Consider the following 12,989-nt stretch of genomic DNA (forward strand, 5'->3'; position numbering starts at 1 on the left):
CCTGCCTTTAAGTTCCTGAGTCATGGAAATGAAAATCTCCTTGGCATCCGCCCATGGTTTGGGCTAGAGGGTGTGGAAGAAGCTATGATTGGATTCTCAAAGCCTGTGATTGTGATAAGAACGTACTGTACCGGAAGAAACAAATGTTAACCTTACTGGAGAGTAGAAGGTTTGTTATCTCTAGCTTTATCCAACTGATACTTGAGCGAAATAGCAGCCTTGTGACCTGCCATGCCAATTCATAATTACCAGCTAATGTGGTGTTTGTTTTCTTGTGATTTATTTGTAGGTTTGAAAGAAACTTTTGGACTGTGAATTGAGGCATTGGGTATGTAAATTTAAATCTTGTGTTTTCCCTCCTAATCTGTCTCCCCCTTTTGTTAATGCAATGTTTCGTTAGACACAGCTGGAATTTGGTTTTGGGAGAGCAGCTGCTCTGTAGAAACTACTGTATGTTCATGTGTCACTGGGGAAGGAGGAGTCAGGATTATGGGAGGGGGTTGGTCATCCGAAGATGCACATTCCAGCCCAAACCTCAGGGAGACATGGGCCATCCTGGGTGCTGCTTGGGAGGACACCTCTGAGATGTGTCAACAGGTGTTGTGCTGGGAGAAGGCTTCATATTCCTCGACTAACCCAAGCCTTGCTCATGGGCCATGGTGTGGGTAGTGGCCCAGCAGGTTAGATGAGTTCTACTCCTCACCAGTTAATTGGGAAACTGTGAACAGGTCTTCTCCAGAGTGACCACGACTTGGGAACAGGAAAGTAGTTTCCTGGGTGAGGGCTGGTATTCCATTGTGGGCTGGATTTTCCAGATGTTGAAATCATTCAACTTCAGTCGGGACCTTAAGGCTTGTTTTGATTCCTGTGGCTGGATTTACAGCCAGACATCACACAGGTGAGAAGGATGGCTCCTGAGGGAGTTTGGAAGGCTAGAAGCTTCTAATGTTGGAAACATTATGGAGATGAACCTGAGTGGGCGGAGTGGACTGGGGTGGGGCTGCAATGGGTGAGGCAGGGAGAAAGAGGAGATGGTTGGCTAATCATCAGGAGGGTCTGATTGCATTCATCCACCAGCTTGATGGGTGGGATGAGATGTGCCAGGTCTCGCTATCGGGAGACCAGGGACCTCACCAGGCAGCCTGGCAAAAGCTTGGTGTGGTGCAGGACTGTTTGCCTTGGGACCGAGGAGCTGGTGCTGCCCCCACCAGGAGCAATTGGCCATCTAAGCATGTCCCAGAGCAGCCGTCTCTTCCTCAGGTTTAGGGTACTTGCCTGTTTGTTGTCCATTCTCATCTTCCTCTGATGCTTGTGTCTCCCAGACTCAAGATGGCCTCGCCAGCAGACAGCTGCATCCAGTTCACGCGCCACGCCAGCGACGTCCTCCTCAACCTCAACCGCCTTAGAAGCCGGGACATCTTGACCGATGTTGTCATCATCGTGAACCGGGAGCAGTTCAGAGCCCACAAAACAGTCCTGATGGCCTGCAGGTGAGAACAGGCTCCTTCCCTGGCTCCCTCCTTGCTCCTTCAGCCTTTGGCCTCCAGAAGCACTGCTGCAGTCCTGTGGGGGCTTGTGGGATTCACAGGGAATCAGAGGCAGAGAAACAGAACTGAAAGGGGCTGCCAAGAAATTTGTACCTGTAATGGGATTAGAGCTGAGACCGCTTCCCTCCAGTGTGCTGCCCTCACCTCTCCTTGTGTACCCACATCTGCCCACACACAGCCCATGGAGACCAGCAGGAGCACAGCAGCTGTGAGGCACATCCCTGAAGGCAAAGCACAAATGTGCCACAAGGACAGGAGAGGAGAGGAGAGGGAGGGCTGGATGTTCGCTGGGATGAGTGAGTCTTCTGTGACCGAGGTGTCCCCTGCCATGGCTATTTTTAGAACTATTCCTCCCTGGCTCCCAGACTGCTGGCTGCACCCACCTTAGCTGATTAATTATTTTTTTCTTCAAAGCCTGATGGGGTCTGAAATCCCTTTCCATCTCCTAAAATTGTTGGAATTGCTTCCCAATGAATGCTAATTAATATCCCACCATTGCCCAGTTGAATTACAGCAAATGCCTTCCAGGTTCTCTTGCTGACATGGTGTAAAGATTTCAAAAAGCCAAGCTTTGACTATTAAAATGTCTGAAAAATGTTTTGCCAACATTTCTCCTTTTTTTATTTTTCTGATTTAAAACTCTGTGGATGCCTCGAGAGGTTTCTGAATGAAATGAGTCATAGTGGAAGGGGGATGGTGGTAAGAACAACAATGGAAAAAACCAAAAAAGCTGGGGAATTACTAAATGGAGGCAGTGGGGAGTTGTTGAGCAGGTGAGATCTAAAAGCAGGCTGTTCCAGTTGGGAAAAGTGCAGTGCAGAAGACGCTTACTAAGCTGAGAAACCGAGCTTGATAATAAGGGGGAGGAAGCTCAGGGAATTTGGTAATTGCCTCCTCCTCCTCCCTTCCCATTCACAAACCCCCTCTGTACTCAGGGATTTCATACAAATTATCCTTTTTTTCCTTTGAATTGTCATAACACTTGTCCTCTGTACGTCTCCCCTCTGCAGTGGCCTCTTCTACAGCATCTTCACTGACCAGCTCAAGTGCAACTTGAATGTTATCAACCTGGATCCTGAAATTAACCCTGAGGGGTTTTGCATCCTCTTGGACTTCATGTACACCTCCCGCCTGAACTTGAGGGAGAACAATATCATGGCTGTGATGGCCACAGCACTCTACCTGCAGATGGAGCACGTGGTTGACACCTGCCGAAGGTTTGTCAAGTCTAGGTGAGTGCAGTTGGTGAGCTTTGAAGAGCTGGGGACTGTGTGTTTGGGTGGGCAGGGGAAGAACTGACAAAGTATCTGCAAATATATCTTTAACAGCTGAAAATGACTTTGTCTCCCTCCTAAACAATTACTTTGTTTTCCCCGATTCCAGTGAAGCAGAGATGGTGTCTGCTGTGAAGACCCCAAGGGAAGAGTTTCTGGCTGGACGGATGCTGGGCCACCCAGAGGTGATGGCTTATCGGAGCAGAGATATCTCAGAGAATGGAATGCCTCTTCAAAACGGGTCCCTCTGCAACGGGAGGGCCTTTGCACCCGGCTTGATCAACAGTTTGTCTGGATCCCCCATTTCCTACCATGGATACAGCCCTCTCCCTCTAAATAGCTTCCTGGTGGATGATGAGTTGCGGGAGATGAGGATGCCTCTCTCTGAACTCTCAAGGGCAGGTGCCTTCCCCAAGGAGAGGATCCTGCCATGTGACAGCTCCAGGACAATCCCCACTGAGTATGTGAGAACCATCACCGACATCTCTGCCAACATGTGCCACGCTACCATCTATGCTCCAAAAGAAGGTGCTGCTGAAGAAGCCAGGAGTGACATGCACTACAGCGTGGCTTCTGGGCCCAAACCTGTCATCCCTTCAGTCCGGAACAATCCCTACTTCCCCTGCGATAAAGTGGCCAAAGAGGAGGAGCGGACCTCTTCAGAGGACGAGATCAGCCAGCACTTTGAGCCCACCAACACACCCCTGGACCGCAAGGGACTCATCAGCCCTCAGAGCCCACAGAAGTCAGATTGCCAGCCCAATTCACCAACTGAGTCCAGCAGCAGCAAGAATGCCCGTATCGGCCAGAACTCCAGCTCCCTCTTCACCAAGAGCCCCACAGACCCCAAAGCCTGCAACTGGAAGAAGTATAAGTTCATCGTCCTCAACTCTCTCAACCAGAACACCAAGCAAGACAGCGCTGACCAGAACGAGATGGGAACCCTCTCTCCTCGCACCTATGTGCCCATGTCCACTTGCCAGCAGTCCATGGAGCCGGAGCATCTCAATGTGCAATCCCCCACCAAGATAAGCGTGAATGGTGAAGACTCTACGATCCCACAAGCGAGCAGACTCAACAATATTGTTAACAGGTGAGAAGATTTCCACCCCCCATGCCCCTCCCCCCTGAGAAACAGGACTTCCTGCATTGTTGGTGAGGGTTTGGAAGTGTGAAATATCTGTAGCATTGGGCTGGGAAGTCCAGTCATGAGCAGATGGAATCCCCTGCATTTGGTGGAGGGCTGCCAGTGACATTAGTGCCCACCATCCCCACTGTAGTGGTGCCAGCAAGGACTGGCAAAGGAACTGGGAATGTTGGGTTGTGAATCCCTGGGTAACTTTGGCAGCTCTGGATGATTCCTGGAGCCTGGATTTGCCTAGCCTGTGTTTCCACCAGACTCCCTATGCCTCAAGTTTTTTGTTGGCTGTAAGCATTGGAATGGCCAAAGTATCAGGGAACAATATGCTATCTTCTGGACCTGGATGTTCCTAAAGACATATGAGGTCATTTGGTGATAGACATCTGAAGGTTTAAAGCTGAAGGATCTGTTGTTGATCAGGGCTATGCTGTGCAGCTCACCACAAAGATGTCCCCATAAAACATGCCTGTCCCTTGTGTTGGGAGGGGTGCAAACGCCCTCGGTATCTCGAGCACAGCAAGGGCCTTCTCACAGCTCTGTACGTTGCTCTCCTTCCACAGGTCCCGGGATGGGTCCCCTAGGAGCAGCGAAGGGCAGTCCCCACTGTACATGCATTCATCGAAGTGCAGCTCCTGTGGCTGCCAGTCCCCACAACATACTGAGATGTGCCTTCATACCCCTGGCTCAAACTTTGGAGAAGAGATGGGGGAAACCCAGTCTGAATACTCCGACTCCAGCTGTGGTGAGTCTTACATCCTTGGTTGTCTTTTTCAACCAGCAGCTGGGGGCTGTGCAATGTCGCTGACTGGCCTGTGATCAAGCACACAGTCAGACCTGTCCCAGATGCTGGTGGATCCCACAGTGCTTTACAGCCCCCTCTTAACTGTCTGCCCAGCTGTGTGCATGTATATGAGGGACACATGCACATGGGAATTGCTGCCTTCCTCCCCTTCCCCAGCACCATCCAGATACCTTGTGCAGGGAGGTTTCCTGTCCTTACCTGCTGCAAACCTGGCAGGTAAGGACAGGAAACAAGTGCACCCCACCCCACCAGAACCACAGGAGAACAAGCCTGACAGATGTAATGACCCATAATGGGGATTGGGCAAGCTGGCATGTCTCATGCATCCATCATGATATCTTTATTATCAGGGAGCCCAGTGTGCACATCTGGGGAAGTGCAGATAATGAGCCTTGCAATCTTGTTACAAAACCCCACAAGCCCAAAGACCGGTATCTGTGCACTCATCTGCCTGTAGCTCAGGGAGGGGGAATGCAGCATTGCCACCTGTAGTGTGGGCAGAGATCCAAGGAGGGAGCATCCCTGTGGTAACACTCAACACAACATTTAAGAGCAGGGCATCCTCCTACTGGGGGAGTCTGCCTTGTGATTTGCGTCATGATCGTCTTCCCAAGCTCAAGGCAGACCTCTGTACCTGTAGAGGTTAAAAGACCTCTGAAGGTGCAGGTGTTGCTCCAGAGCTGAGCATCCTTCAGTGGATGCCTGATTTCTGGAGTGCTTTCCTGGACCTTTCTGGAAGGTGACTGGCTGGCTTCTTGGAAGCAGCCTTTGTGTCACTAAAGGAGAGAGAAAGCTCTAAACTAGAGCTCATAATAGCTTTACTCTCAAACCATGCATGTTGTTGCTGTGTGCACAAGGCCAGGAGGTAACAGCACAGTGCAAGCACAACTGAATGTTGTGCAACAACCTGCATTTGGCTGCTTGTTCCAACACTTGCTCTGGCTGCCCCTCTCCTCCATCCCAAATCCATCCCATAGCCTACAAAAAGGTGACCCATGCACCATCCATCTGATTCCTCCTCTCTCTGCCCTCCCAGAGAACGGAGCCTTCTTCTGCAACGAGTGCGACTGCCGGTTCTCCGAGGAGGCCTCTCTCAAGAGACATTCTCTGCAGGTCCACAGTGACAAGCCCTACAAGTGTGACCGCTGCCAGGCCTCCTTTCGCTACAAGGGGAACCTTGCCAGCCACAAAACTGTCCACACAGGTACAGTGCTGGCTCTGGGGACAGCTTTGGGGAGGCTGTGGGTTGGTGGGCATGTGGGTGCTTCTGGCTGGGTTTGTGTCTGGTGCAGCATCCTCTGCTCTGTGTCACAAGCTGTCCCTGATGGGAAGAGCAAGGTGCTTTACTTGGCGCTGCTACTTGGACAGAGCACCAAACCTGGGAATGGGGGAGATACCTGCCCTTGCAGCAAGGGTAGAACTCAACCTCCTTTGCTGTAAAGCGCTGGACACCACTATTTTTAAAGGTGTCGTGCAAAATTCATAACTGGGAGCAAATGCATGGCCTCCAGGTAACTTTGTGGTAGACTTAAGCAAAAAAAAAAAAAATTAAAAATAGTCGAAAGAACATTTAGAGAGAAGTCTGAGATTTATTTTTACATCCTAGAAATCCAGGTCACATCTAGCTTGGCATAAACTGTGCTGATGGGAAAATCTGTGAATGGATGGACTCTGTGAATCAGCACAATGAAAGATGAGAAAGGAAGAGGATATTAACGGTTTAGTCATTTGCTGACAAACCTAGGGCTTATTTTATTTCATGCTTTTAATGCTTAACATGTCAACAGCCAGTTCACAAGCTGGGGAAGGGAAGTCTGAGCTGATGATTCTGTGCTGCTGCACTGAATTAGACCCAAATTCCCACAGTCTCAGCTGTGTTCCAGGAGGGCTATGCAGAGGACTGAGACAACACAAGTAGCAGGGCACTGTTCAAGGGTCCATGCTGACAGCTCTAGGGAGATGTAGGTGCCAGCTGCTGTCCCAGGGTCAGGAGGAACAATGCTGTTAATCCTTGCTGGCAGAGCTGCCTGAGTTCCTCTCTTGCCCTGAAGGCTGCAGCTCCCAATCCAAAAGAGCAAAGCTGCCTCCTGAGCTCACCCTGCCCTGTGGACACCCTGCCCAATGCTGGTTGTCCACAGCCATCTCCAGAAGGGACGGGAGTCAGGGCTGGTGCTTCATGCCATGGGGTCTGGCACCTGAAAGGACTGAACTCTGGGGATCACCATGGATCCTGGGTGCTGAGCACACCTGTAGCTAATCCTTCACCCTTTCTCTTGGGCTCTGCAGGAGAGAAGCCGTACCGCTGCAACATCTGCGGGGCACAGTTCAACCGACCAGCCAACCTGAAAACCCACACACGCATCCACTCTGGGGAGAAACCCTACAAGTGTGAGACCTGTGGGGCCAGATTTGTCCAGGTGTGTGTGGCCTCTGGGACCTGCAGTGCCTGGGGAGGTGGGATATGGTTGGATCTTCTGCCCAAGACTGGCAGATCTTCGCTGCCAAGACTGGTGATGCCTCATGACAGAGAGGAGGGTGATGATAGCCCAGCTTGCTACCTTGGGCAGCTCTTCCCATGGCGTTGTAGGATAAATATGGACCTTAAGGTTTGAGGGGGACAATTTGGCTTAGTAAGGAAGCCTGACTGCTGGTTGTGGCTATTCTGCTCCTTTTTGTATTAAGGACTGGAGGTACCAGAGCTCAGACACATGGCCCTGACTCCCAGCTATAACCTAGTAGACAAAAAAGCCGTCTGGGCAGAACCCCATTCTCACAGGGGTGGGATTCTCCCTTGCTCCCAGTGGGATGCCATCCTCCCTGGGGCTGTTCTGACTCAGAGCTGCTCTCTGCAGGTGGCCCACCTCCGTGCTCACGTGCTCATTCACACCGGGGAGAAGCCATACCCCTGTGAGATCTGCGGCACACGCTTCCGGCACCTGCAGACCCTCAAAAGTCATCTTCGAATCCACACAGGAGAGAAACCCTATCATGTGAGTGTCCTGCTTTTTGGTGGTGGGGAATCTCAGCTTGGGCTGGGGGACAATGCTGCCAAGCCTGAGGGGCTGTGAAGGCACAAGGGCATTTGCACAGGCTGGTTGCAGCATCCTAATGCCCTTTGCCAGCCTCATGAGGCCCCACACCAAGGTCACATCCCTGCTTCTCGTGCCCCATTTCCCTCCCGGGCATTAGCTGATGCTGATGTGGTATTTTTTCAGGCGTGGCTGTGTTGGAAACACTGACATGCAGCCCAAGCTGGGTACATCTTAGTTGCTCTTTTCTTCCACCCCATCTGGAAGAAGGTCACACTTCTTCAAATAGCTGTGGCTTAAATTACAGCTGCCTGTGGTGTGTGGGGATAGGGGAAAGGAGCAGACAGCCTGGCCTGAGCTCCCCTCTGATGGTGATAATCACACCCAGCAAGCAGTATGCCCTGCCTTGCCTGCAGCCCTGTGGGCTCCCAGCTCTTTGCTGGGGCTTTCCTGGCTTTCACCATCTGTTAGAAAGGGAATCCAAGAAGAGCTTGACATCCAAACATCCTGGAGCCATTCAGCTCAGCAGAGGCCAAAAGCAGCTCCAGAAATAGCCCTGTAGCTGGTTTGATCACCTAGATATGGAGCTTGGTGCTATGTCTATCAGGGCCAGAGTCATCTCCTGAGGGACTTTGCCCTTTGTGCATCCCATAAACCAATATATGCTGCTGAAAGCCTGGGATGGAGTGCCCGCAGGTGCTGCTCCTCCCACCATGTTCCCACGTTTCCCCTCGTCCACCTGTATAGTGGGTGCAGTGTCCTGGGGCTGAGGACACGTCCCCTGCCACGGTGTTTGACACCCTCTCTCTTTGCCTGTCGCCCCACAGTGTGAGAAGTGCAACCTGCATTTCCGCCACAAAAGCCAGCTGCTGCTCCACCTGCGGCAGAAGCACGGGGCCATCACCAACACCAAGGTGCAGTACCGCATCTCGGCCAGCGAGGTGCCCCCGGAGCTCCCCAAGGCCTGCTGAAGGCACAGGATTGCCCAGGAGGAGCTCATCTGGGGGGGCATGGCGGGGAGAAGCTGTCCAAAGGATACTTGCAACACTTTAAAAAAAAAAAAAGAGAGAGAAAAAATATTCATCACATGATGGAGTGCCTCTAAACCCATAGTACAGATAGGTGGAAAAAAATTAGAAATTCTAAAAAAATTACAAATACACGGGTTTTATTTTTCCCAGTTATGTGAAACATAAAGAAAAAATAAAATTATTCAGATCTTACTGTATATAAAACATAAAAAAAATTAAAATAGTCATTTTAAATGTCTGTGCAGTGGAGTGTTGATAAACTCTGGAGTCTAACCTTCACAGCCTTTGCAGTTTGAAGATGAGGAATGTAATGTTGATTTATGGGAACAGATTTTTTTCTTTTGTATGCAAAATGTGTGTTCTTTTAAAGAAAAGTATGCTATTAAAGAGAGGGCTTTAACTTTTTTAAGGAAAGGTAAATAAATATATATAGACCTTTAAAAAAGCTATATTAAAAATATATAAAATGCATTAAAGGCTCAGTTGGACTCTGCAGGCAGAAGCCACTCTGAGAATCTTTATTATGATAGAGCACTTAAGGAGATATTTTAAAGTATTGCATCTGTACAAGTAAGAAAATATTTTGTCTAAATGCATCAGTGTATTTGTATTTTTTTGCAAGTGAAGGTTTACAATTTACAAAAAAGTGTGTATTAAACCAACAAAGCTGCAGAAGGAATTTAAAATAATAATAAAGTGTAATTTTTTGTTCTAGTTCTCAGTCTGTATATATGTAAAATGTGGTTTCGCACGGTGCCTTTCTTTTCAATGGAAGTTTTCAGTGTATGGACTATATTGAGCTCAGTTTCTTCAAGGTACAGCCTGATGTTGCAAAAGGAGTTTTGGTGGAACTCTTAAGTGGGGGAATGTTTTATTTTTTTTGTTTTGGATTTTTTTTTGGTCTTATTTTACATGCTTGTGTTATAAACAATCTCGGGAGACAGGGTTTGGGCTGTGTCTAAACTGCATTAATGCGTTCTGTAAAATATAGCTGTACAAATAAAAGAATAAAATGAAGAAAAGTGATGTATGATGGAGTGAGAGGTCTGTTCTTGCCTGTCCTTCTCCTTAAGCACCTTGAAGCCTGGCTGGTGCCTGGGGAAGGGGCTGAGCATGCCGAGCCCTGGTGTCAGCTCTTGGCTCGGTGTGGCTCTGGCCCTGTATTGAAGGCAGGGCCTCTTTCAGCCTTGAGTGAGGGTGGTCTCTGGCAGGAGCACAACTCAAGTTTGCTCTGGATCCTGGTGGGGACCGTGCCACTCCCTTGGTGCTTTCTGCATTGGCACCAAGTAGCCAGCAGGAACAGGGCAGAGCCTGGGAGAAACCTTTGCTAACCAGCCCAGGGACAGCTCCAGATGGCTGAGCAGTTATTTATATTTCCTGGAATCCAGTGCACTTGCCAGAATTGCTCAGGGAAGATGACTGCCTGCTGCTCCTCTCTTCTCAGAGCCTGGGATGGGGGGAGCTGCTCTTCTGCCTGCCTTGTGGGATGGATGATTCAGGGGAGCAGGGTCTGTAACCCCATCCAGGACCTCACTGGCCAAGAGCATCTCTGTTTCCAGCTATTGCACTCTGGCTTTGGGCCAGAGCTGAGACAGCCCAGCCTGAGGGAGTCCCTGGGCTCGCCCTGGTGGGGAGAGGAGCTGCTTTGCTCTGTTTGGATGGTTGCGGTGTGCTGGGAGAAGCTCTGAGTGCCTGGGCCCTGAGCTCTGTGCAGGCAGCCCAGCAGCTCTGCTGCTCCGCTGGTTTCAGAAAAACCAAAGAGCCTCAGGCAAAAAGTTTCTCTGAATTACAGAGAGAGGACTGGCTGGAACCAGCCCTGTTGTGGAGCCCGGCCACGGCTCAGCACGGCCCAGGGTGGGGTCTGAGTTTCATTTTGAGTTCAGTTAATTCATGGATAACTTTGTCTCGGGGCTTGCCAGATGATTCACAGTGGGGGCACTTGGAAGCACCAGCAGGAAGGGGAGGGCCTGGCTGTTTGCAGGCTCAGGAGGGGCTGCACTTAGGAGGAGCTGGAGATGAAGAGAAGGATGTGGTTTTCAACATGCCATGGAACAGAGGTGGATGTGAGATGACCAAAGCAGCTTTGCATGGGAAGAAAATGCCAAGAAGAGGGGGAGCCAATTTACTGCTTTGCAGCATCCTTGCTGCTCTGACTTGGCCTTCTGATGATCACAGCAGGCTGAGACAACTATTGCTGACATCATCTGAACGTTTTTAGGACTAGCAGCTATGAAGATGCTTTTGGGCCCCATAAGTGGGATCATGATGACTGGTAACAGCAATGCTATTCTTAGAGACGTTTCACCTGAGGAATTGTCTTGCTTAGCATAGCCTCTGGATCTGGACAGGCTGCTGAGCTGGATAGAGTGGTTGGTCCTCATCTTTGTGAGCTTGTGGCTTTTAGGTCTGCTGCTCTTCCTTATGACATATTTGAGCTGTTGCCTTTTGCGCTCATCTAAAGGCAATGCTGTTGCCTTTTCCTGTTTGCCTCTCAATAAACACATTGTTTCAGGATGAAAGTTAAACTTTTTAACTTCTACTCTGGTCTTGTGAGGCCCCTCCCTGAGTACTGTGTCCAGCTCTGCAGTCCCCAGCACAAGGAAGACCCGTTGAAGTCCAGAGGAGAGCCACTAAGCTGGCTGCAGGACTGGAACACATCTTCAGTGGGGACATGCTGAGAGAATTGGGGCTACTCAGCTTGGAGAAGGTTCCAGGGAGACCTCAGAGCACTTTACAGTACCTAAAGGGAGCCCACAAGAGAGTTGGAGAGGGACTTTTCACCTGGACATGTAGTGGGAGCGCAAGGGGGAATGGCCTTAAGCTGAAGGAAGGTAGATTTAGATTAGCTATTAGGAGAACATTCTTACCTATGGTGGTGGTGAGGCTCTGGAACAACTGATGAGGTTGCCCAGAGAAGCTGTGGATGTCAAATCCATGAAGTGTTCAAGGCCAGGCTGGATGAGGCCTTGAGCAACTGTAATCAGTGGAAGGTGTCTCTGCCCATGGCAGGGGTTATAACAAGATGATCTTTAACATCCTGTCCAACACAAGGCATCCTATGATTTTGTGACCCCTCCAGCTCCTCTGGCTTGTCTCCCAGCAGCCCAGATCTGCTGCCATGTGGAGAAACCCCAGAAAAAGGTAAGAGCTGAGCAATGAGCTGGAGCCAGCCTCTCTCCCCTCCTGTTTGCTCTGGCCAGGCAGGACAGCTGCCTGGCAGCCTGCAGCAAGCGCCTGCCTGCTGTGGGGCAGGCATTTCATGAAGTGAGGTCTTCCCAAGCATCCTTCTGGGCAAGAGCCTATTTTTTATCCTGAAGGCTGAGGCCAGCATGAGCCCTCACCAACTTACTCGTGTTAGACACAGGGTAGTGGAAAAATGACCACAAATGGATCATTGCCTTAGTGTTGACAACAGCAAAATCTTTTTTTCCCACCTTATTCCCTCACTTGCTTTCCCTTTCTACCTTTCTCGGGTGGCTTTTTAATGTTTGGTAAAGCTGGCTGTCCTCACAGCAGGGTTTTGACACACTGCTCTCATTTGACACACATGTTTAGGTTTCTCCCCTCCCTGTCAGGACCTGCTTGCCTTTGAGCTCACCGCCTCTCTGGTTACTGCAGTTGTCACTTTTGGAAGCAGCTGGGCTGGACTGACAGCTCCACTTGCCCCAGAAAAGCAGCTGTGCAGCCACGACCTTTATTTCCTATTGACTTGCTCAGCTGCACTTGCAAAATAAATACTGTATTTTCCCGGAGCATGGTTTCCTCCTCCTGACAGATTTTATTTTTTTTTAAACAGTGATGTCATGGCTTTTCCGGGCAGTTCAGCTGCAGCGATAGCAATCCGCGCTCACAGGCCTGCAGGCATCTGGCACGGATGGTGTTTGGAAAGGCGAGGGAGCCCTCACACACAGAGCTGCCCTACACCCGCTTTGTGCCTGGTTTGTACCCACAAACACTGAGCTGCTCGGCCCTGCCCGTGTCCGTACTGCTGGGCTGTTCACCCTTGGAAAACCCAGCTTCAGAGACAGGCCGGCATTCAGAGGGAAGGGCACCACGGGGCCTGTGGAATGGCTGGTTGCCAGGAAGGCCCAGCATGGAAATGGGGATTCACACTCCAGGGGAGTGAGCAGGGCTAGAGGGGAGAATGCTTTATTTCTTTTGGCAG

General features: G+C 50.3%; 1 protein-coding gene across 1 annotated transcript; it reads left to right on the forward strand.

Annotated features, from left to right (window-relative positions):
- Positions 1-287: 287 nt before the first annotated feature.
- BCL6 (BCL6 transcription repressor) lies at positions 288-8,857 on the forward strand. The gene is made up of 9 exons (XM_005418963.1): positions 288-328; positions 1,323-1,490; positions 2,558-2,779; positions 2,931-3,914; positions 4,523-4,704; positions 5,801-5,968; positions 7,051-7,181; positions 7,617-7,754; positions 8,621-8,857. The coding sequence occupies exons 2-9, from the start codon at positions 1,330-1,332 to the stop codon at positions 8,762-8,764; spliced, it is 2,130 nt and encodes a 709-aa protein (XP_005419020.1). The 5' UTR covers positions 288-328; positions 1,323-1,329; the 3' UTR covers positions 8,765-8,857.
- The last annotated feature ends 4,132 nt before the right edge of the window (positions 8,858-12,989 follow it).

The sequence above is a fragment of the Geospiza fortis genome, unplaced genomic scaffold (assembly GCF_000277835.1).
Source record: "Geospiza fortis unplaced genomic scaffold, GeoFor_1.0 scaffold172, whole genome shotgun sequence".
Taxonomy (NCBI): domain Eukaryota; kingdom Metazoa; phylum Chordata; class Aves; order Passeriformes; family Thraupidae; genus Geospiza; species Geospiza fortis.